This window comes from Ovis aries, chromosome 24, assembly GCF_016772045.2.
Source record: "Ovis aries strain OAR_USU_Benz2616 breed Rambouillet chromosome 24, ARS-UI_Ramb_v3.0, whole genome shotgun sequence".
Classification (NCBI taxonomy): domain Eukaryota; kingdom Metazoa; phylum Chordata; class Mammalia; order Artiodactyla; family Bovidae; genus Ovis; species Ovis aries.
Window position 1 is genome coordinate 38,295,668 of NC_056077.1, and position 24,051 is coordinate 38,319,718.

Genomic DNA, 24,051 nt, shown 5'->3' on the forward strand with positions numbered 1-24,051 from the left:
ATGGCTTAGAGGTCCACTCACCATAATTAAAGGCTGCAATTACAGCACGTTAACGCAAGCCTCCTGTTCAGTGTAGCAAAAAGGGAAAAAAAGACATTTTCAGGATGGACTTTGAACGTGGACCTCAAAGAGGGGAAAAAAAAAACTATGAGTTTTTAAAACTGACATCACAGCGGTTTCACTTTTGGCTAAGAGCAACTTCTCTCTCAAAAATCACTAGCCTAGAAGCTTAAAATGAAATTCTTTTCTCCTATGTTAGGCATACATGTTGCAAAAAAAAAGTCCAAAATTATCTGTACTAGTGTGTGTGTCTATGATGTTCTTAATCAAACCCCACTCATTATACAGCTGTCACACTGAAGCATTTTGAGAGCGAGTTTTCTTTCTTTAGCTCATCATATGTTGTACATATCAATACACTCACAGCAAATACATTAAAATACATCAACAAGCTTAAAAAAAAAGTTACCTGTTGAAAAATACAAAATCGGCTACAAATATGAGGCTATTCCAAAAGAATCCAGCTGAGAAAAACTAACTTGTGTTTTTATAGTACAGTGTTAACAACATGGTTATCATACTGCACCGCTGTCCTGTAGGTGGAGAATCAGGGGCTCTCACACGGCGTGCACACCTGTCACCTGGGGAGCCAGGAGCGTCCTGAGTTCCACCTGCTTGAGCCGAGTTTCCCTGCTGGTCTGGGCTGAGACCCGGCAGGCCAGGGCAGGCCCATCGGCACCACGAGGCGCTCAGCTCACAGCGCTGGCAACTGTCTGTCAGGCCACCAGCTCACAGCTCTTTTACTGATTACTTGTACAGAGTATTTTTAAAATGTAAAGAGGCCATTATTCACACTGCCTCCCAGAGAATGGGTTAAAATTATGGGGGAACAGAAAAAAAGGCCTTTGGAGTGGTAGGTGGTGTGTTTTCTGCCCTGAAGTTTGTGCATTCCTTTGTGGTTATAGCACACATAACTTCTCACAGGAAGACTCTTCAGAACAACATTCACGTACAGTGACCAGGAGCAGAGATCTCGTCAGATCTTAGGTGTTGACATTAATTTTTAAATTTTAAATTGTTCTTCCTTCCTTGAGTCTCACAAGCTCCCCAAGTCAACAGGTTCCTATTAAATAACTGAGATTATCTCGCCTCCAGTAGAAGACAGGCTTCCCAGGTGGCTCCGTGAGAAAGAACCTGCCTGCAAGGCAGGACACACACGAGACGTGGGCTCAACCCCTGGGTCAGGAAGATACCCTAGAGGAAGGAATGGCAATCCACTCCACTGTTCTTGCCTGGGGAGCCCCACGCACAGAGGAGGAGCCTGGCGGGCTACAGTTCAGGAGGTCACAAAGAGTCGGACACGACTGAACGACGCGGAGCGCGTGCAGCACGGTCGAGCGTTTCGTGTTGCGGGGTTGGAGAAATCACCATGGGAGTATTACACACGCAGACTTCTGGGCCAACCTCCAGAATTCCAATCCAGCTGGTGCGCTTGGGGGCCCCCAATCTGCATCTCTACAAGCACCCAGCTGATCTTGATGTAAGTGATTCTGTTTTATAAAAACCGCTTTATTTTTTCCTGAAACATTTTCAGCTGAACTGAAACCATGGCCAGGACTGATATCAAACCAATGGGGGCCACCAGGCAGGTGAAAAAGGCCTAAGTGAGCAACGGTATAAATTTAAAGCTGCTGATGCGGGGTGACAGGCACGCGACGGTCCGTTATATTCATTATCCTACTTCTGTGTTCTGTTTGAAATTTTCCATAATAAAGAAATGAAAAGAAACCAAAAGCTCTGTGAAAAGATCAAAGCAAGGCTCCAGCCCTCTGTGCTCTTCAAGTGACTTGCCCCTGGACATTTCATCTGAACTTTCACCAATTAAAGGAGTTACCTATAATCCCGTTCAACAATTTCCAAAGCTGATAAGACTCCTGAAGCAATTCTAACTGTAGCCTTAAGCTTAAAAGGTTTCCCTCATCTTCTTCTAGATGAGGCTGCTCTTGGAGAGAGTAAATAAAAGCTTCCAACAATATTTGCTCTAAAAATAATTTCTTGCCAGTACCATTATACCACAGGCACGGGATGTGTAGTATTTACGATGGTGTTAAGAAAAAGTTAAAAGTTGGCCAAGTGACAGGGTCCAACAAGCACAGGGTCCGTCCCAGTCGTCCATCCCTCCCTAAGAGGCCCTCGGTCCCACCAAATCCCTCGCTTGCTCTCTTTTCCCAGCACCTGGCGTTAGGTATAGGAAGCAGAGGATCAAAACCCTGTTATAAACATCGCAGTAGCAGTGGGCAAATCTGGGGCCCAGATCCCGGTTTCTATTATCACCCTCCAATAAAAGGAAGCCCTAGAGACGTGGACCGGAGCAGGGGAGCCACAGCTTCTCACAGGGCTGGAGAACAAAGAAAGAAAAAAAAGATGGGTATGTGTCTGCAGGACATAGGAGCCAACTGAAAGCTCCCAACGGCCCATTTAAGCAGCAAAATAAATAACAGTATTGAATTACAACCCAAAGTGTAAAAATCAATATCCTCATGTGCATATTCACATAAATAATTGAACAAGGAAATACACGGGGAAGAACAGTTAAATCTCCTACACAAAATCCTGAGTAAGTCTATAGATGCTTCTCCCTCAAGGAGGTGATGAGTTGCTCACGGGGACCGGGCACATGGGCACTACGGGGGAGGGCATGTGTGACTGGCAGAGGTGGCAGCAGACAAACAGCACCTCAGCCGAGGGGCCAGGGCCCAGGCGTCGTGAGAGCACACACCCTCGACAGGACATGATGAGAACGGCACTGTCACTCTGCGGGCTTCCTCCCACACAAACACAGCAGCCCAGCCTCATCCAGAGAAAAACATCAAACACGCACCAGCTGGGGGATAATGCCGCAGAACACGCGACCTCTACTCCGCACGGTGTCAGGATCACCAAAACAGGGAGCAGACTGGAGGGGCCCAAGGAGATGTGACGACCAGACACACGTGGGATCCCGAAACAAGAAAAAGGACCTGAGGGAACCAGGAAAGAAACGTGATACAGTCTGGGCGCTGGTTAATAATCGTGCATTAGAACCAGCTCCTGGTTGTTACAAATGTCAAAAGGGAAAACTGGACAAAGGATACACAGGGACGCTTTGTACCATCTTCGCAACTTCCCTGTAAATCTAGAATTGTTCTAAAAGAAAAAATTTACAACTAAAAATAAAACAACTAAAAACGGCCTCCTTCCGGGTGAGGGACCGGGCTGGCTGAAGGTAAAGTTAGGAGAATGAGAGGCTCTAAGCTGACACCCTCTGGTCTTAATGCATGGACACTTGAGTACTGGTCTGGGAAACTCAGTTCTCCAGCACCACCTTCATCAAACTTTAGCATCACCCACAAACTTCAACAAAAAGTGGGATATCATGCAAACACGAGCAATACTGAGGCTTGCAATCCAGGTGAAGAGACAGGACTTAGAACAGGTGGTAGGAAAAGTCGTGTCTGACTCTCTGCGACCTCGAGGTCTGTAGCCTGGCCAGGCTCCTCTGTCCATGGAATTCTCCCGGCAAAGAGACTGGAGTGGGTTGCCATTTCCTTCTCCAGGCTATCTTCCTGACCCAGGGATCGAACTCTGGTCTCTTGCATTGCAGGCATTCTTTACCATTTGAGCCACCACGAAAAGGCGGGGGGGAGAGAGATAAATTAGGAATTTGGGATTAACACATTCACACATAGTTAAAATAGGTAACGAACAAGGACCTACTGTAGAGCACAGGGAACCCTACTCAATATACTGTAATACGCTAAATGGGAAAAGAATCTGAAAAGGAATAGCTGTATGTATGACTGAATCACCCTGGTATACGCCTGAAACTAACATAGCATTGTAAATCAACTACACTCCAGTATACCATTTTTTTTAAAAGGTGGTATTTGATAAATGCACATGGTAGGCTTGAGCCACAAACCCAAACCTTTTTTTGATGACACAGCTCACTGGTAAGTTTTCTCTGTATTTCTTCCATTTCTTGTAAATTTGTTTACAAAATCATACAAACACGTTAGCGTACCAATGTATCCTATACCTTCACGAAAGCCAACATTGTTTAAGGATGAAATGAAAATGAATTTAAAAGTTCCAATGTCAAAACAGTTTCCACGTTTTCATCCTGCATCCCCTGGAACCTCTTGCCCCACAAGGGGACACTCTGGGAGTTCATCAGGGGAGGCAAACCCTAAAGTGTTAGTTGCTCAGTCGTGTCCAACTCTGTGTGACCCCATGGATTGTAGCCCTCCAGACTCCTCTGTCCACGGACTTCTCCAGGCAACAATACTGCAGTGGGTTGCCATTCCCTTCTCCAGAGGATCTTCCCAACCCAGGAATCAAAGCCAGGTCTCTTGCATTATAGGTGGATTCTTTACCATCTGAGCCCCCAGTGGTAAGTCCAGCAATCACTAAGCCTGGGCAAAGAAAAAGGTCTTAGTAGGCAAACTGGGGTTGTAGAGAGGTTAAAAATAAAAGGCAAAAGAAATGACAGCACCTGAGAGACACAGGGGGAAGCGTCAGGCAACTGCGAGCAGAATGCGGAGCATGGGAGATGGGAATCACAGCAGCACATTTTGCAAACTCTGAGCAGATGAATTTAGCTGGTAAAAAAGTGCCTTGAGGGGAATTCCCAGGCAGTCCAGAGGTTAAGACTGCCCCTTCTACCGCAGAGGGCCCAGGTTCCACTCCTGGCCAAGGAACTAAGATCCCACAGGCCTCTTGGCACAGCCCCCCAAAAAAAAAAGGGGCACGATAAAGCAGGGTGAGCGGAGGCCAGGGCAGCAGAAACCCAGCTGCGATGACCTCCCTGCCCAATGATGCCCAAGCGGGGACCGTAGGCTGGAGGCCAGGGGCTACCCCAGCCCCACCCCAGCACCTGGGGTCTGATCTGATGGTAACTCCAACCTTTTTAAACAAACATAACATAGTAAAATGAAAATGTGCCAAGCTGCCAAAAACAAAATGGAAGATTTACCACCAGCCGGCTGAAGCCCCAGGGAGGCAGAAGGGGAGCAAACCGCTGTTATGCAGCCAAGGAAGAAAGGGCAAAGGCTTTCAGAGAAGGAAAGGCGCACACCAGGCTGTGGGTTCAAGGCACCTGAGACGTTTGGCATCAGCTGTTCTCAAGTTTCCCCACCTGAATCACAATAAAGTCAAATGAAATTCACAATCTCTGCACTGAGCTAACCTCTGCACAGAACCTTCTTCTGAAAGATCGAGGTTATTTTTCTGATATGCCTGTTCTCTCTGTGGCAAATAACTGTAATGCCAAGGCATGGTTCCAAATTAGTCATTCGATACAATTTAAAAATACTTCACTCCGATATTTTGCCCCGACACAGATTTCACCGCATTTCCTCAGGGTTCTTACAGCGTCTTCATGTGAGGAGTCACAGAAAAAGACAGATTTGAGTCTAAAAACCACCTCAGATAGAGTAGTCTGTTTTCTACCAGGAACGCTTGTCCAGCTTCTCCTTTCTATAATATCCCTTTCCCCGTGTCTGAGTAATACATAAAAATTTCGGAGTGAAGCAACACTAGAAGCCTGCAAAAACACATGATTTTAAGAGTGAGTGAGAGAGAGAGAGAAAGAGAAAGCAAGTCTGTCACACTCATCTCTCCGAATGACATTTTCTAAGGGGAAACCTCAGCCCTGGGCTGGTCCGAGCTCAGGCCGGGTGAACCTCCTGCCTTCACGGATGCTTTCTGCGAGTGTACGATTTTTGTTTGGGATCAAACCAACTAAGATCACCCGCGGTTCCTTTAAATAAGTTAAAACCAGCAGTCGTTCACATCCAAGAGCTTTAGTCATCTTGACATTCAAAAACAGGTTTATTATATAAAAGCACGCTGATCCAGATCTTAAAAATTTCTAGCATAATTCCCCAAGGCTGTGAATTTCAAGAAGCAACAACACCAGCCTATAGATCATACTTCAGTAAGCCAGATTTCTCTCTAAAGGATCTCGTCTTCACCCATCACAACGTGATATTTTGAGAAACAAAGACTTTTTTTAAAAAAACCTGTGTAAGTTTCAGGCACTCCATGTTTAAGCACCTCCCATGCCGAGTTCCTTCTTTGACAACAGCACCTACCATCAGTCAACTCTATGATGACCCGCCAAATCTACAAAGAAATCTACGCTGTCAAGGGCCTGACCTGTAACAGACATGGCTACCACGTGATAGCAACCCCTTAGGTAAATATCGTCACCATCCCTTTTTAAAAAGTTGAGTGAGTACTAAGAAGCTCGGAGAGGTCAAGTGACAGGCCAAGGTCTTAAAAGCTATTGAAGTGGCAGAGGAAGGTCTCACACCCAGATCAACTGCAAAGGCCAAGTTCTGGCTGCAGGAACTGCTCCTCCTGTGATCGGTGCATGAATTTTACTCCCAACCGGGCTGAAAAGTTGGATTCTTTTCATACGCCTGCCTGTGAGGACTTTTTTGAGGACTCGTCTGTTTAACCATTTCAGAACCCTGGGCATCCCCACGTGACATTTACGTAACAGGGTGGTTTTTTCATTATTATTATTATTAGATATACAGCTGCTATCTCTGCGCCCACAGGAGACACAGAGGGCCCAAGGACTCTCTAAATTTCAAGAGAACTGCAGCAACAGCAAAACTGCAGAGATTTGATAACTTCAATGCTGATGCTACAAAGTTGCTGGCCCTATTTCCTATTACTAGGCAAATAAGAGTACTTATTTAACCCCAAAGTATCACAAATTGAAAGCAATTAACAGTGTTTCCAGCCTAAATCAGATCTCAAGCCTCACAGTCATGCAGACTGACAAGAATCTGCACGAAAAACCTGTTGAAAATAATTTTTATTTCTCAGAAGCTGTTAAACAAAAAATCACACTTTAAAGAGCACTTCCTTTACTTCAGAAATCTTTTTCAAGATACAAGCTTGTTTGTTTAATCTAAAATAAAAGCCCAGGTTTCACAAGCTACTGTTTAAGCAGTAGCTGAGTCCCACCGGGTTCACAGACTTCCATGAAGTCCTGGATCTGGAGCTGCTAAAAGCTTCCTCTGTGTTCTTCGACCTAACATGCCACAGAACATGCAAGTGGGTTTCCCGATCTCACCACGATCCTGATATTAATAACGAGCGGTGGACTCGAAGGAATGCCTCACGTGTACCCGATCTTTCTTTATGATGTGAATTCAGAGAGTCTTGCAAAAGGCACCCAAGTATTTTCCAAGAGAAGGTAGGAATGACTTAACTGTCATCATAGTTTGGTAACTGAAGTGCGTGTGTAAAAAACAGTGGACTTCCTCTTTACGTAAGCTTCCTAAGTGAGGACCAGCTCTTGCAGAAATACAGATTCTCAGAAAAGGAGCCCCCCTCCAACTGAAGTGTGTGTGTGAGTGTATGTGAGTGTGTGAGTGTGTGTGTGTGTGTGTGTGTGCGCGTGTGTGTCCTTGCAGAAACAGATTCTCAGAAAAGAAGCCCCCACCCTAGGGAGGACATAAGGGACGTAAGTGATAAAGAGATCCACCGCCGCAATTCAACGAAGAAATGCCTTCGTGCCTGATGGCAAAGGCAATCTGCATATTCACAAAGCTCACCGTGATTGATGGGTAAATGATCTTTTTTCAACTTCAGAATCTAGAAACGATTTTGGATGACAAAGAAATCTTTGGATAAACGAACTTCAATTTAAAAGCCAAATTTTAGTTAACCATCTCATTTCCCCATGGCAAAGGCTAAACTGCAAGTATTTTTTCCAACCTATTGTTGATAAGCCATGCTTTCTCCAAAACACTATTAACTAGTTAGAACTTTAAGCAGCATTAAGACCAAGGGGGTAAAGACCCAACACAACGGATCTACTAGGAATCTGAAAGTGGCCAGACTTCCCTGCGGAAGGAGTACAGGCCCCCAGTTAATCAAAAGCTTTAAGAGTTACTGTTGTCAATGTTTAACTGTTTTTTTTATCTCCCATGTATGTTCCAGAGGGCTTCTTCTTTCTTGATCATCGAGCTCACTTACCAGGACTAGCGCAAAGGTTTCTTTCTTTATTTCTCTTGATCTAATACATCTTGGTCAAGAATCCATCTCCATTACCAGTATTAAAAATCTCTTTTGAACGGAAATACAAACTGCCAGATCTATGTGAGATTGTGCATCCTTCCCAAGAATTTAACCCTGGCAGGTACTTGTCACCATATGCCGCAAGTCTCACCATAAGACCCTCCAAGCAACGAACACGAAGGGAGAATCTACAAGAGCTGGTATATGTCACCAAATAGCTCTTTATGTTTTATTTAATGCCAAGATTTGACATTTCTACTTACAGATTAATTTTCCCGATTGCTCTGTCTCCAACAAAAACATCAATTTTTTTACTTGTACCTCCATAAAATTTTAAAAGAAGGGAATAAAATACATGTTAAGAGATTTATAGGCAGACACACTTCCAAAGGTTCCTACACAGAATGTTTTCCAAAATATGTAAAAGTTTGATGAACTGCAAAGTCATCTGGACACTTCCTGAATCCCGTCTGCATCCATATCCTTTATCCACTATCCTACCCTGCAGCCAATTTTCCATTTCACCATGAATATCTGTCCATATCAACATCGACACTCCTCCCTATAGCCTTTTATAACTTCCCAGGTACTTTCTGGGACTCTTACCTGGGCTGCCTACACACTCCTCATAATGCTCACTCTTCTTATCTATTAGATCAGAAAACAGCGATCACCTCAAAAATATCTGATTTAAGGCAGTGGCTGAAATTTAGTGATACACTGTATGTTACAATGGTAACAGTTAATACTCCACTAAAGGGCACTCAATGACATAACCTGGTGTGTCTCTGTAAACAATTATATTTAGCTTCCATTGTAGATGTGCTTGAAAAATATGTCTTTTCTAGAGACAGCACCTTCCACTTTCTGTACCCAATTAACATCATTCTAAAATAACTCTTGACCTCAAGAGTATTCTAAACAGCTAAGAGACTTGATATGGTAAAGGAGAAAAATCACACAACTAGGGGAATCTAAGACCTGGGTTTTACTTGTGGCTCCACCTACAATTTAGCTGTGTCACCTTGGGTAGGTCATTGGACCCCCAGAGCCTCACTATCTTCAACTGCAAAACGGTAAAAATTGGACTAAATTTTCTTTAAGGCCTCTTCTATCTCTAAAATCCCATGATTCTGTGAAATTTCAGTCTCCTCTCAATTCAAAGATCGGCAGCAGCAGATAACAGCAAATTAGCCTAGATTATTTTTTTCCTTAAAAAAAAAAAAAATTATCCAACTTGAGGTGCGTTCCTGGACTGAAGTTTTATCGGGGAAAATAAACCACAAACGAAAACGATGGGAGAAAAATAAAAAGAAAATCACACACTGACATAGCTAAAATAGAAACTTCAATCACCCCCTGGGCCATTTTGTCAATAGTTATTCAAAGGCTGCTACTCTAATCACTGGCTTCCTAAAATAAAGATATTTATAGAGCTGCTTCCTTCTCATCCCCAGAGATCCAATTCGAATAAAAAGCACAGCGTTTTGAAATCAATTGACAACTTCGGAAAGAGTTGCAGGGAGCGAAGGAAACTCTGCGAAGCTCTCCAAACTCATTTGTATTTAAAAGTACGATTAGGGCTAAGAAACGGTTCTTATTATAAGATGTGAGGGGGAAAAAAAGCACAGGAGGCAGGTGACATCTGGGGAAGGAAGCTGAACTGCCGGGAAGCGATATAGGCTGAGGACCTTCGGGCAACAGGTCCAGAGCCGGGACCGCAGCCTACCCCGGGGAGGGGTTGGGGGCTGCCGCCCGGCCAGCAGCCTCCGCCGGAGCCCCATCCGCAGCGCCTCGCCCCCGCTTCGGCCCTGGAGAGGCAGCCCGCCCCCAGCTCACGCCCCTGCGGCAGAACCTCGCCTCAGCACGGGCTCCGCCGGGCCTCCCGCCCCGGGCAGGCCCTCCGCTTCCCCGGCGCCGAGGCCGGGCCGAGCCCGCAGACTCCTCCCCGGCTGCCCCCCGCCCCGGGCCCGCTCACCTGCACCTGTTTGCGGAAGTGGAGCGGCCCCGGCGTGGCCCACGGCCAGGAGCAGCAGCAGCAGCAGCAGCGGCGGCGGCGGCGGCGGCCCCGGCATCTCGCCCGCCGCGCGGCCCCGGGGGCCGGCTCTCGGGTCGCCCTCCCTCCTGTCCGTCGGTCTGTCCCTCGGTCGGTCCTGCCTCCCTTCGCTGCCTCAGCGGCACCCGCGCCGGGTGCTCTCAGGCACGCGTCGCTTCAGCCACACCTCAGCCCGGCTCCTGGTCCGCACCCACCACTCCGACCTCGGAAACACCATCCTTCCCGCCCGTCCGCCTGCCCGCGCCGCCGCCTCTCAGCAGCAGCAACGGCAGCCGCTCTGCGGAGCCGCGGGCCCCGGCGGCCGCGCTCCCACCGCCATGATGGGCTGCGTCATGTGACGTAGGGCGGGGGGCGGGACGCCGTGATAGACAGCCCGTCCCGCCAGTCGTCAGTTCCACACTGGCCCTGGAGGCCCCGCCCACCGCCCTGGAGGAGGGACGGTGGCCGCCGGTGCGCCCCCTGCAGACACAGACGTGCATGGGCAGCAGGTGATGCCAGCAATTATTTTAAAAAAAAAAATTTTTTTTTTAAAGGTAAGTATAAGAAGACAATGAAAAGCATCCAGAATCCGTCCTGAATTTTTTTCTCCGTATTTTAAAAACGTGTAAAAATAGGCCTCTTTTGTCTTCAGCCTTTTTTACTTGTAATAGGCGTTTTAGACTCTTCTTAGGTTGACCTATTCAGCCACGGAGGAACTATGGGATTTTTTATTTCAGTTCGACAAGAATAGAATACTGTCTCCCCTCGCACCCGCTAATTCAGCTCCTGAGCTCAAGCTGTTCCCCTTGACAAGAGTGCTCGTCCTGTCCTTTCTTTGCCACCTGGCACGCTCCCTTTCCCTGGTGGAGACTCTCCTGAAGAATACAGTCATCTAAGGAGGCCTCTCCCAACCCCAGGAGAAATGACTGTCATCTCCTAGTGCCCTGCCGTGGCCCTGGCCCCACTGCTATCCCGGCTGCCAGGCTGTATTGTTCCTGTGACTGTGAGCTCCCCGAGGACAGGAACAGTGCACGTGTCAGCGGCCGGTGCCTGGCACCAGTGGGAGGCCTGGCTCCAGGAGGCATTCTCTACAAGAGTACTGCCTGGCCTGGATGCCCGCCTCTTCCCACCAAGAGACAAGGCCCAGCCAGCAGGTGAGGAGAGACCATCCTACTGCAGAAAGGCGAGAGAAGAATTATTTTCCAGGTAGAAGTAATAATGAGCAGAAGCTTGGGAGCTGGGAAAATGCTGGGCTTTTCCAAAGAATGCACTCATAGTCCAGTGTGTGCATGAGACGGACTGACTTGAATCTTATCAGATGGGGCGCTACCAACTGGCTTCAGGGGGGCCTCCCCAGTTCTCCAGACGCCTCAAGTCCATCTTGAATGCCAGCTCTCTGCAGTGCTGATCCCTTGAGGACACACAGACCATGTCCAGGGAATATTTGTTGGACGTATAAGGCAAGACAATAAACACCTAAGTAAACAAATAGCTGGAATGTGGAAGTGCTGGGTTAAAGTATCCATGGCTGTCTGCTGATCTCTATGTGCAAAAGGAAAGGAAGGCAAAGGTCAAGAAACGAGACAGTCACCTGTTGTGCTTCTACTTTCTACTGGGATCAGGAAGCTCCGCACTTCGAGTTTCAGGGAGCCGGGGAATGCTCACGCTGTGCCCGGGGAGGAGTCCCTGGATGTGTTCACAGCAGTGCTGGCTCAGCCAAAGCCCTGCCTCATAATCCTCGTGGTTGTTAATCATAATTAAAGTGCGCTCCAACCACAGCACATCAGATCACAACCCCAAAGCAGGCCTCGTTATTATTCAAGTGGCCCAAAAGGTTTTTAGAAAATGTGTTTCCTTTCCACTTCACAGAAGAGGGGTTAAGGTACACATTCCTTGGACGGTGTCTAATGGAAACCTTTACCCAACAAACTACCTCACTGCTCACACCTTTGCCCAGTACTTCTCTTGAAGTCTTGAAGACTTCCAGTTAGAGAATTTACAAAGCAAATGAGAACCTGTTTGCTTTGTTCAGTTTCCTCTAGGAGTCACAAATGGCAACCCACTCCAGTGTTCTTGCCTGGAGAATCCCAGGGACGGGGGAGCCTGGTGGGCTGCTGTCTATGGGGTCGCAGAGTCGGACACGACTGAAGCGACTTAGCAGCAGCAGCAGCAGGAGTCTCGAAACAGCCTCTGGAACAACTCGGGATTGGATCCCTAAAGCAAGGAGCCATGTCTTCAGTATCCCTAAGGCTGTTCTCCCCTGCGCTCAGTTCTTTCCAGTGTTTCTTTTAAGCCAAGCCACCACTTGAATGACGACACAGCCGTTGTCTGTCCTGCCTGCAAGCTCAGGCTGAGGGCTGGATTCACGGGGATATAGATTTTGTTTAGTACTGGAGAAGCGTGCATCTCTGGGAATCTGGCATTCAGCAGGTACTCCAAATGTTTGCAGGGCTGAGCTGGATCGAATGGGTGAATCCAGAGGGTTCTGGCAGTGGTATCCATAAGGATCCTGTCAGTGGTATATAAATAGACAGAAAATCATAAGTGTTGGGGAGAATGTTTAAGAATTGAGCCCATGTTCTTTGTTGATGGGAATATAAAATGGCATAGCCGATTCGGAAAATAATCTGACAGTTCCTCAAAACATTAACATACAGTCACCACACGACCCAACAAATCTACTCCTAGATATATCCCTACTGTAAGTGAAGACATATGTCCACATCAAACCTTGTCCACTGACATTCACAGCAGCATTATTTATAATAACTAAAAGATGGAAACTACACAAATGTCCATCAGCTGAATGAATTGACAAAATGTTATATCCTTGAAGTGGAATATTATACAGCAATAAAAAGGAGTGGCGTGCTGATACATCTTACAACATAGAGGAACCTTGAAAACATACGCTTAGAGAAAAGAGCCAGTCACAAATGTTCATATATTTTATGATTCCATTTTTATAAGGTATTCAGGTTAAGCAGATCCACAGAGATAGGAATTAGGTGTGTGACTGCCTAAGGCCAAGGCAAGAAATGAGGATTGACTGCTAATAGGTATGGGGTTTCTTTGGGGGCTGTTTGAAATATTCTAAAAAATTAAAGAATGGTGATCATTGCACGACTCTGTGAATATACTAAAATCCATTTTAAAGGGGTGAATTTTGTGGTTTGTGAATTATATGTCAAAGTTGTTATTAAAAGCAAAGGTTACAAATACTACAAAGTCAATTATGTTACTACATTTACAGTTATCTATGCTTCGGGGTTATTTACATCTATCATAGCTATGCAACAGAAATGCCAACTCTGACTCCTATGCTATCATGCCTGTAGCTTGAGTATTTACACCATGGAAATTGGCAAACAGTACCAATCAGAGCTCTTTTCCCCCTAGAGAACCACTTGTTATTGGTCTTGTCATAGGGCACCCTCCATAAGGTCCCTATGACTGCCCCTTCCTGACCTGAATCCTTTCTGCGGTTGCATTACTTTAATTCAGCTCTGAGCAAATAAAGAGACCACACAGCTTGGAAATCACCTCTTCCTAGTCCTCCACCACTGAAACAAAGGCCACACACCTCATCCCCAACTCTCCTCCTAAATGCCTTTGTGTGACATTCTCACCTTTTGTTGCCTTTTAGATTCTTTGTCTACAGCTGAGTCAAGGACAGCTCACCGGAAGTGGTGGCCATTCAGAGCCTAGAGTCACCACCCATTTATGGAGGAGGGGAAGGGCACCAATATGGTAAAATGAATGAATGAATAATGCTATCCACAAGATAAGTTACAGGATTTATAAAAACTACTCAACAGACAGTGAGGTTCAGGAAGGGGATACCACTTTAAAATTGCATTGTAAGCATATTTTCCCCAAGCTCAACAGGGTGAATGCCTTCTTTTGGAAGTGAGTTTTACCTAACAGTGACTCATGAATCACTTTCTGTGTGTCAGGCGCTGCTCTAAGCATTGTGTAAGTAATAACTCTTTAAACTTTATCTAATTTTAGGATATTTTCATCATCCCTAAAAGAAACTCTGTACGCGTTTGCTGCCACTGCCCATTGCGTCCCTCCTCCTAGTCCTCAAAAACCACCCATCTACTTTTTGTCTGTATATCTGGCTGCTCAGAATCTGGCTGGCTGAAGTGGACCCATGAGAGGACTCCTAGGTGCCAGAGAATGACGGAGACATTAGATAGATGGACCCTGAGTCTCTGAATGACTCCATGCAGCAGAGCTCCCAACCCGATCTACCACATTAGACTGTGACGAGCCGAGCATGCCTGCTCAGTCGTGTCTGACTCTTGGCGACCCCGTGGACTGTAGCCCTCCAGACTCCTCTGTCCATGGGATTTTCCAGGCCAGAATACCGGAGTGGGTTGCCATTTCCTCCTCCAGGGGATCTTCCCAACCCAGAGATAAACGCCTCCTGTGTCTCCTGCATTGGCAGGCAGATTCTTCACCACTGAGCCATCTGGGAGGCCCTTCGTCTCTGTGGATTTACCTACTCTGGGCGTTTCCTATAAATGGCATCATTCAATATGTGGCTTTTTGTGACTAGTGTAAGCTACTGACATTCCCTTTTTACAGACGAGGAAACTGAGAAACAGGGGTTAAGTACTTCAGTGACGGTCACACAGCTAGTAAGTGGCAGAGGTAGGATCCAAACTCAGGCAGCCTGGCTCCAGAGTCCTTGCTGAGTTTCAAAGAGAAAACTGAATAATGTCAGGGACTTCCCTGGTGGTCCAAGGCTAACACTCCACATTTCCAACGCAGGGGCCCCGGGGTTCGATTCCCAGTCAGGGAACTAGATCCCACATGCCGCAACTAAATATTCTGCCTGCCACAACGAAGATCAAAGATCCCACGTGCTGCAACTAAAAAAAATCGTGCACACCACCATGAAAACCCGATGCAGCCAAATAAATAAATATATTTTTTTAAAAAACTGAGTAACGTCAAAAGCATATACTGAAGACCTTTTGTGAATAGGGCTGGGGGCCAAATTGCCCTACGTGCGCTCCCCAGGCCCTCTTAGGGGCTGCTTTCTGGTGGGGGCTGAGGTAGGGGTGGGGGAAATAAATAGTACCCTGCCGGCAGTAGTTGTTCAATAAAGTAAATCTGTTCATTGCGAGAGACAGAAGCTCCTCCAGCAATGAACGCTTGGGTTTCTTTTCTCTTTGGCCTGCCCAGCAGCTAATTCCTACCCCGTATTGAGAAAGCAACTGATAGGAACCTTGGCAGTTGGGAGGTCACCTGCCACCATGAGGTCTAGGGAGCAGGCGTGCCCTCTGGGGCCCCAGCGGCCAGGACACAGAGTATGGTTCCAGGTCCAGGGTGGTGTCAGCAGCTGCATCATCCAGACTCACGCTCCCCTCCTGCCCGGCCCCTTTGGTGGCTGCTTGTGTCCTGGGACCAAGCCCAGCTCTTTTGTGGCTGTCCACTGCTCTCCTGCCACTTCTTGGCCCTGTGTATCCTCTCAGAGCATCATCAGAGGATCCTTGAAACCAAGTCTCCAAACTACTTCTGAGAGCTTCTGCCAGGATCCCTGGCGGCTCCTCCTTGTGGGTCCAGCCAGCGCCACGGAACTGCTCTTGGATCAGACCCTCAGGAATTCATTAAGCGTCAGCTACCTTTGGTCCTTGCACTGGGGACCCCTCTCTGTTGAGTTATCGGCTACATCCTCACTGCTGGAACGCTCCCATCACCAGTGGATCTCCGGCCACCGCTGTTGAGTAGCTGTGGGTTTGTAGCGTGTCAGGACCCAGGTGGGCTGACGCCCAAGTGTCCAGCCGATGTACCACCTCAGAGCCTGCAGGCTAAGCTAGAGGCAGGGCTGGATGGGCAACCACCCCCACACCCCGGAAGCTTCTCCGGAAAATCGGCTAGATACAGGGTTTTACTGTGATGCCTTCTGCTTCTCTCTGGGCTTCCCAGATGGCACAATGGCCAAGAATCCACCAGTCAATGCAGGAGACACGAGGAATGCAGGTTCAATCCCTGGATCGAGACGATCCCCTGGAGTAGGAAATGGCTAGTTGTTCCAATATTCTTGCCTGGAGAATCCCATGGAGAGAGGAGCCTGGTGGGCTACAGTCCACAGGGTTGCAAAGAGTCGGATACAACTGAGGGAGCACACACCCTGCATCTCTGTCACCTCCACTGTGCTCTCATCTGACCACCACCGCCCGCAGGGTCACCACGTCCCTCTGCACCCCTCCCTTCTGCCCCCGTCCACCTCCCGCAGCGTCATCTTCCCAGGCAAAGGGAAGATGCGTCAGCACTCTTCCTAAGGGTATCAGCTGCGCCTGTCCACCCAAGGCCTCCCACTGGACCGCCGGTAGCCCCTCCTGCCTCTATTCTACTCACATGGAGCCTCTCGCCTAGGAGGTGTTCCTCCACCTAGAAGGCCCTTCCTTCTTGCTGCTGATGCAACTTGTGTCTGCCCTCCACACGCCTCTTCAGGTTCCTCCCCCAGTGTCTGTGGACTGAGGGCTTCTCCCGGGCAGGGCGTGCGCTCTGCTCCTCACCCATCGCTCACTGGTGATGTGAACAAACGTAGGAGGTGGCTGTGACGCATTGGGCCGGGCTCCAGGCACCAGAACGAACACGAAGACAAGGCCTCTGCTGTTGGGAGTTAGTGTTCTAGAACGAGGAGAGCTAGGCTGCTTCGGGAGGCCCTGTCTGGCTCAGTGTCCCTTGCCCCAAGCCCGTAAAACAGAGGCTGACGTACAGGGGTGACCACCCCCATCAGCCCTGCCAGGCCGGCCTGTGCAGGGGAGTTTCACCAGGGCAGGGCTGGCACGTGAGCCCCAGGTGGTTGGGCAGGTCGGGTGGGATCTCGCCCAGACCCATCAGCTGGTGAACATCATCCTTCTTCGGCACTGGGCCAGAAGGGGATTTCATGAGGCAAGGCGTGGAAACTTCGAGGCAGAGGGACTCCTAGTTTCCAGCAATACCACCCAGTCCCATCTGAGGTGCTCAGGGTGTTCCAGAGAGGGGGCAATGGAAGGAGAACTTTCTTTATTTTTTTTGTCTGACCTCCAAGGCTGGGGAAACAAAGCCTTGATGGGACCCCAAAGACAGCGACAAGTATGGAATCAGCTCTTCCAGAACCAAACTGGTCAGAAATGGGGCTCAGTCACCCAGATAAACCACAGGCCGCTGTTTGCAGCTGATGCCTGATCCTGCGGGCTCTTTGGGACTCCTCGCCCAGTAGGAAGCCTCAGATCACGAGTGGTGCCCTGCGCTCCACCCCAGCTGCCGGGGCCCAAGTCACTTCCTGTACCTCCCCATGCCCCACCTGCTTGTGCCTGAGGCTGTTTAGGGTGGTTCCAACATCCTCCGACAGGTGTGGTTCCTTCTCTGATGCTCAATGAATTTATCACTTTCTAGCACAGGGAGCTGTGGCCATTTTTTAAATTGCTAGGCTTGATTGGAAAATGGCCTTTTTGCTGCTTCTTGCGCACACGGTTGTAACCATGAACCACGGCTCTCCCGCGAGGGTGAGTGTGTGTCCCTCTCTCCGATTCCAGGGACAGACAAACCAGACACCGGTGAGGCTGCTCCGTCATGAGCTGTGTCCCGGGAGACACACAGACATGTCCTGTGCGTTACTTCACTGCATCCCAGAAGAGCCCTCTGGGGCTGGAGCCGTGCCCAGTTTGCAGGTGCGGGAAGTGGGGCATTTTAGTTTTCCCTGAGGATGAAGAGACTGTGGGATGATTTGGGGGGCGGAGCTGTTTGTTTCTGGCTGTTCTGGGTCTTGGTTGCAGCTCAGGCTTCTCTAGTTGAGGGCAGTAGTTGCCTCACAGCAAGTGGTATCTTAGTCTCCCAACCAGGGACCAAACCCATCTTCCCTGCATTGGAAGGCAGATTCTTAACCCCTGGAGCACCAGGGAAGTTCTCGAGCGGCTTTTGATCAGCAGCAGGAAGGGCTCACAGGGAGACTGACCTTCCTCCATGAACTTCACTTGGGTCCAGGACTACAGTCTCCCTCCTCACTCCCTGGTCTCTTCTTGGGGGAAAATGGCCTTGTCCCAGCTGTTCACCTTTCCTCAGGGATAGCAAGGCTACTGCCAGTGGACAGGTAAGGTTCGTCTCAGTCCAGAGGGGCTGGCGGGACCCCAGGAAGGACAGGGCAGAGGGGGTCCCGGTGTCGGGGACCAACAGCAGGTCTGTCCTAGGGCCTGAGAAGACAAACCACCTCCAGCAGCCCTTCAGCTGGAGGCGAAGATTTCTGGCTCCCGGGAATGCTGGGCGTGGGTGTGTGGACACCTCCGGGCACCCCTGGAGCCGGCCTTTGTCCTCCTCTGTGGGTGCTGCGTTTATGTGGGTCGTGCTCGGCCACACCCCAGACTCCTTTGAGAACAAGCACCGGGAACTTTCTTCTTATCAAGATGGATAAGGAATGGGAGCCATGTAAGCTAACAATTCCCAGGCAGAAAACCAAGCGCGAACTCCTTTACCCTTCAAGAAAGCATTTCAAGGACTTCCCTGGTGGCTCAGCGGCAAGGAATCATCTGCCTGACAATGCAGAAGACATGGGTTCTATCCCTGACCCGGGAAGATGCCACATGCCTCGCAGCAGCTAAGCCTGTGTGCCACAACTATTGAGCCTGCGCTCTAGAGCCCGGGAACTGCAACCCCTGAGCTCAGGTGCCAACTCCTGAAGCCCTTTCGCCTTAAGAGCCTGGGTCAGAAGTTACTGAACTGAGAAGCCTGTGAAAGCAGAGGGGAGCCCCAGCTCCCCGCAACTGGAGGAAAGCCCAGGCAATGACGAAGACCCAGCACAGCCAAAGGAGGCAAATGAGTAATAAAAAGAAAGCATCTCAAGGAAAAGACTCGAGGCCTCCTGAGCCACTTATATCCAGGCTGGCGAGAAAGCTGAAGGAGGCGGGGAGCGGCACTGTCCCCAGAGGTTGCCCTGGCTGATGAGAGGCCTGGCCAGGGGACCAGAGCCCAACAGTGCTGGCCGTTCGGTACCCAGAAGGGTCTCACAGCCTTGTACCGGCCCTGAGCGCAGAGACGCGAACGGGGAGTCCTAACAACCAGAAAATCACAATCGCAGTGAGGCCACATGAGAAAGGGAAGTGCAAGGCAGGAGGCTGAGCCTGGCCAGAGGCCAGAAGGCCTTAAAACACAAGAAGAGGGATCAGGTAGAAGTGATCGGACTGGAGTGACCACATTAATGAGGGGGAATGCCGTGTTGCCATATTAAGTCAGAGGAGGCAGTGTAGTCCCATATTCATATTCATAAGCAAGTCATTCATATTCATAAGGACTGGGAGGAAGTCACCAAACCACTAGGGTACTAACCTGGTTATCTCTAAGTGCAGAACTATGGATGCGTCTCCATTTTTTTTTGCCTTCCTCTATTTATTAATCTATTCATTTCTTTCTCTTTTTTTTTTGGTACTTTCTCACTTTTCTGTAATGAGCCTGAAGTATTTCTTAGGGGAAAAGGCAAAGCTTTGCTTTCTGTGTGTGTTTATTTTTGTTTTTAAGCTGAGGGATTTTCACAGACTCGACTCAGCGACATCCAGACAGGAATGACAGAGACCTGGTCACCAGCATCGCCTCCCGAGTAGAGAATCGTGAAGAATTTTTAAAACTGGCTTTCTCTCGTGGAAGATCTTCCAGGTGACCCGGGGACGATAATATCCGTTTCTAAACATTTGTGTTCGTGGCGCGAGGGTGCCGCTGCTCCTGGCCGAGCCAGTCCGTGCTTTATGGTACACCTTGGGCTCCGCTCGCTTGATTATGACCTGTTATCCTCACCCAACTCTCCAAATCTGCTGCCTGCTGCAAGGTGTTAAAAAAAAAAAAAAAGCCCTTTTTTAGAGAGATAATTGACTCGGCTGAGGGCAGTGGAGTGTTTTGTTTCTGGTGGGGTGGTTGGTCACGTTCCCTGTATCCTGTTCGCATCTGACTCGAGGTTGCTGTTGTCTGGTGGTGGTGGGAGCTTTTCGATCTGGCCCCGCTACGTTGTTTCTGAGCAAGGTATAGAACTGCGGAGACGAAGTTGTACTTGTCGTGTCTTCATTCAAATCTGGGTGTCTGTGTCTGTGTGCAGAGAGAAGCTGGAGCCGCGAGCTGGCTTCTCTGGAGACGGACGAGACATCCTGTGCAGATTTTGAAGCATCGCAGCAGAGATGGGCACCTTTCCATGAGTCCGGTGTGAGGACTCAGTGTGGGGGGGGGGGTCCAGGCTCCAGGCCACCCGCATGGGCTGCCTTCTTTATGCGAGAACAGGGCAGGGCTGGCTGGCCAGTCTTCTCTGTATTGATTACAATTATCAGTGGACCGAGAGAGATGATGTTTTGGCAGTTGGTTACTTGGCTGTAGTCCTGCTAACATAGACCCAGCAGAGAGAGTCTTTGAAGACCCTGGGCTCTCAGCAAGCAGACGTTTTCAAATGATGATTACGCTAAAATATATAAAACGTGGAACGCGACGCTTTATTTTTAGGTGGGCAGGTCGGTGGCGTTAAGTGCATTCACGATCCATCTTCAGAACCTTTTCATTTTTCCAAACCAAAACGCTGCGCCCATTAAACAATCACTCCCCATCCCCCACCTGGCGCTCACCATTCTGCCTTCTGTCGTGATGAATCTGACTCTCCTAAGTGCTTCATGTGCGTGGAATCACATAATATTTGTCCTTTTGTGACTGGTTTATTTCACTGAGCATACGTCTTCTAGCTTGGCCCATGTTGTAGCAGGCGTCAAAATTTCCTTCCTTTTTAAGGCTGAATAATACTCCATTGTAAGGACAGATCACACGGCGTTTATCCATTCATCTGTTGATGGACACACAGGTGGCTTCCACCCTTCGGCTATTATGAATAACACTACTTAGGGACGTGGATGTGCAAATATCTCGTGTCCCTGCTATCGATTCTTTGGGGGTTTAGATACACCCAGAAATGGAATTGCAGAGCCAGCAGGCATTTTATTTAATATTAATAAGAAATGGAGACGAGGCCAGTTGGGAAGTCCTCTGGCTCCTGGTCCTCGGTGTCAACAACACTTGCATCCAGGAAGGACCCCAGAGGTTTAGGAACTGCAGGACTGCAGAACCCCAGAACATCAGGCGGAGCCGGAAGGGTGTTCAGAGGCGTGGAGCCCAGTGCTCTCTGTGGACGAAGAACCTGCACTGAGTTCAGGTCTCATCGTGAGGCAGTTCCTCTGCGCTGGTCGCGAAGCCCGAGCCTGCCTCCTCTCGAGGATAAAAAAGAGAAAGCCAGAACTCCAGAGCAGGAGTTTTAGGGGGGATTTTCTGCTGGATCGGGGCTCCCTGCTCCCTGTGACCAGCTCGCCACACACGCACATGCCTCTCCGTGGGATGGAGGTGAACCTCACAAGGCACCACAAGGGCTCGGTGACGTCCCAAGGGACAGGCACTGTAAAACATTAAAAGGCACAACTGATTAAACCCTGAAGATGGCCCCTGTCCATCAGAGATTCCCCTCTACACAGGCATAAACCAGAGGCTCCATTCAGCAAGGAGCTATCTGAGATTGTGGTTTGGCGACAGCTGTGGGGGAATGCCAGCGATGGGTGTCGTGGCCTCTTATCATTCTTTCTGACTGCCAGTGCCAACGGAGAGGCTGCCGAGCATTTCCCGGCCTCCTGTGAAGCTAGGGTCCTGCCACGTGACCATATTCCACCAACTGGATGCACAGCTGCCTAGTTGGAGGCTGGAAAGAGAAGCAGGTAGCAAGCACATCCACTCTGAAGTGGGGTGTCTGAAAATGCATCTAGTGCCAGATTGTGGGGAGGAAAGGGGTTGCTGCTTGCTTCTAAAGGGGGTGTCCGACCTAAACTGACTCTCGTGTGCTGGGGGCTTGTTCCTGGTGGTGGAAACTCCAAGCCAGGTTCTCCAGTCTTCCTGGAGATTCTGTGAACACCCTTTATCCATGTTCTGCTCAAACAGGCTAGAATTGGTCTCTGTGGTTACAACTGAGAACCCAAGCTGATTCATCAGATTACTGGTTATCAGTTAGAAATTAGGTTCAGCTGTGAATATGGGTGACTCCCAAACAAGAGAGCCTTAAACAAGACAAAGGTTTATTCCTTTCTCATTTAAAAGTCTGATCAAACAGTCTTGGCAGCACAAAGGCCTCAGATATTCTGGCTCCTTTTTGTCCCACTCTGCCATCCCTAATGGCAACCCACTCCATTGTTCTTGCCTGGAGAATCCCAGGGATGGGGAAGCCTGGTGGGCTGCCGTCTATGGGGTCGCACAGAGTCGTACACGATTGAAGTGACTTAGCAGCAGCAGTAGCCATCCCTAGGGTCTGGTCCCACCTTCATGGTCCAAGGTGGCAATCGGACCTCCAGCCATCATATTCACATTCCAGATTACAAACTGGAAGTAAGGACAAAGAAGGGGCAAAAAGTTTGTGACGGCTATCTTTCAAGGAAGGTTCTTGGAAACTTAAACCTCCTTAGCCATTCTGGAATTTGATAGTGGGTAATGGCTGCACTATCAAAAGCAAGAGAGTTCCAGAAAAACATCTATTTATGCTTTATTGACTATGCCAAAGCCTTTGATTGTGTGGATCACCACAAACTGTGGAAAATTCTTTAAGAAATGGGAATACCAGACCACCTGACCTGCCTCTTGAGAAACCTGTATGCAGGTCAGGAAGCAACAGTTAGAACTGGACATGGAACAACAGACTGGTTCCAAATAGGAAAAGGAATATGTCAAGGCTGTATACTGTCACCCTGCTTATTTAACTTCTATGCAGAGTACATCATGAGAAACGCTGGGCTGGAAGAAGCACAAGCTGGAATCAAGATTGCCAGGAGAAATATCAATAACTTCAGATAAGCAGCTGACTTCAGAAAGTGAAGAGGAACTAAAGATGAAAGCCTCTTGATGAAAGTGAAAGAGGAGAGTGAAAAAGTCCCTTAAAGCTCAAAATTCAGAAAACTAAGATCATGGCATCCAGTCCCATCACTTCATGGCAGATAGATGGGGAAACAGTGGAAACAGTGGCTGACTTTATTTTTCTGGGCTCCAAAATCACTGCAGATGCTGATAGCAGCCATGAAATTAAAAGACGCTTACACTTGGAAGAAAAGTTATGACCCACCTAGACAGCATATTCAAAAGCAGAGACATTACTTTGCCAACAAAGGTCCATTTAGTTAAGCCTGTGGTTTTTCCAGTGGTCATGTATGGATGTGAGAGGTGGACTATAAAGAAAACTGAGTGCCAAAGAATTGATGCTTTTGAACTGTGGTATTGGAGAAGACTCTTAAGAGTCCCTTGGACTGCAAGGAAATCCATCCAGTCCATCCTAAAGGAGATCAGTCCTGAGTGTTCATTGGAAGGACTGATGTTGAGGCTGAAACTCCGATACTTTGGCCACCTGATAGGAAGAGCTGACTCATTGGAAAAGACCCTGATGCTGGGAAAGATTGAGGGCAGGAGGAGAAGGGGACAACAGAGGATGAGATGGTTGGATGACATCATCGACTTGATGGACATGGGTTTGGGTAGACTCCAGGAGTTGGTGATGGACACGGAGGCCTGGCGTGCTGCGGTTCATGGGATCGCAAAGAGTTAGACACGACTGAGCAACTGAACTGAACTGAACTGAATGGCTGCACAACTTTGTGAATGACACTGAAACCACTGAAATTCCCTTTTTAAAAAGTGTGGATTTTATGATACATGAATTACGTTTCAATTAAAAACAAAACTCATTGGTCAGAACTTAGACACGTGGCCGTACCTAGCTGCAAGGAAGCTGGGGAGTGTAGGCTCTTTGTCTACGTAGCTGCGTGGCCAGCTAAGACTTGAGGCTTTCATTTACTGAGAAATTAAGGACCAGCAGATATGGTAGACAGCTGGCAGCCTCTCCCAGAGTGAAGAAACACAGAAGAGCATCTCCAAACACTTAGAAGGTTTAGGTCTTA

General features: G+C 48.5%; 1 protein-coding gene across 3 annotated transcripts in view; it reads right to left on the reverse strand.

The window, feature by feature from the left end:
* Positions 1-10,474, reverse strand: part of LMTK2 (lemur tyrosine kinase 2) — a 75,136-nt gene extending 64,662 nt beyond the window's left edge. For 2 of the 3 annotated variants that reach the window (XM_042240709.1, XM_027961881.2), the window contains exon 1: positions 10,058-10,474. In XM_042240709.1, the coding sequence (XP_042096643.1) occupies positions 10,058-10,154 (97 nt within the window). In that variant the 5' untranslated portion in view covers positions 10,155-10,474. The remainder of the gene's footprint in view (positions 1-10,057) is intronic. The other variant, XM_042240708.1, reaches the window with a different exon arrangement.
* Between the last annotated feature and the right edge of the window lie 13,577 nt (positions 10,475-24,051).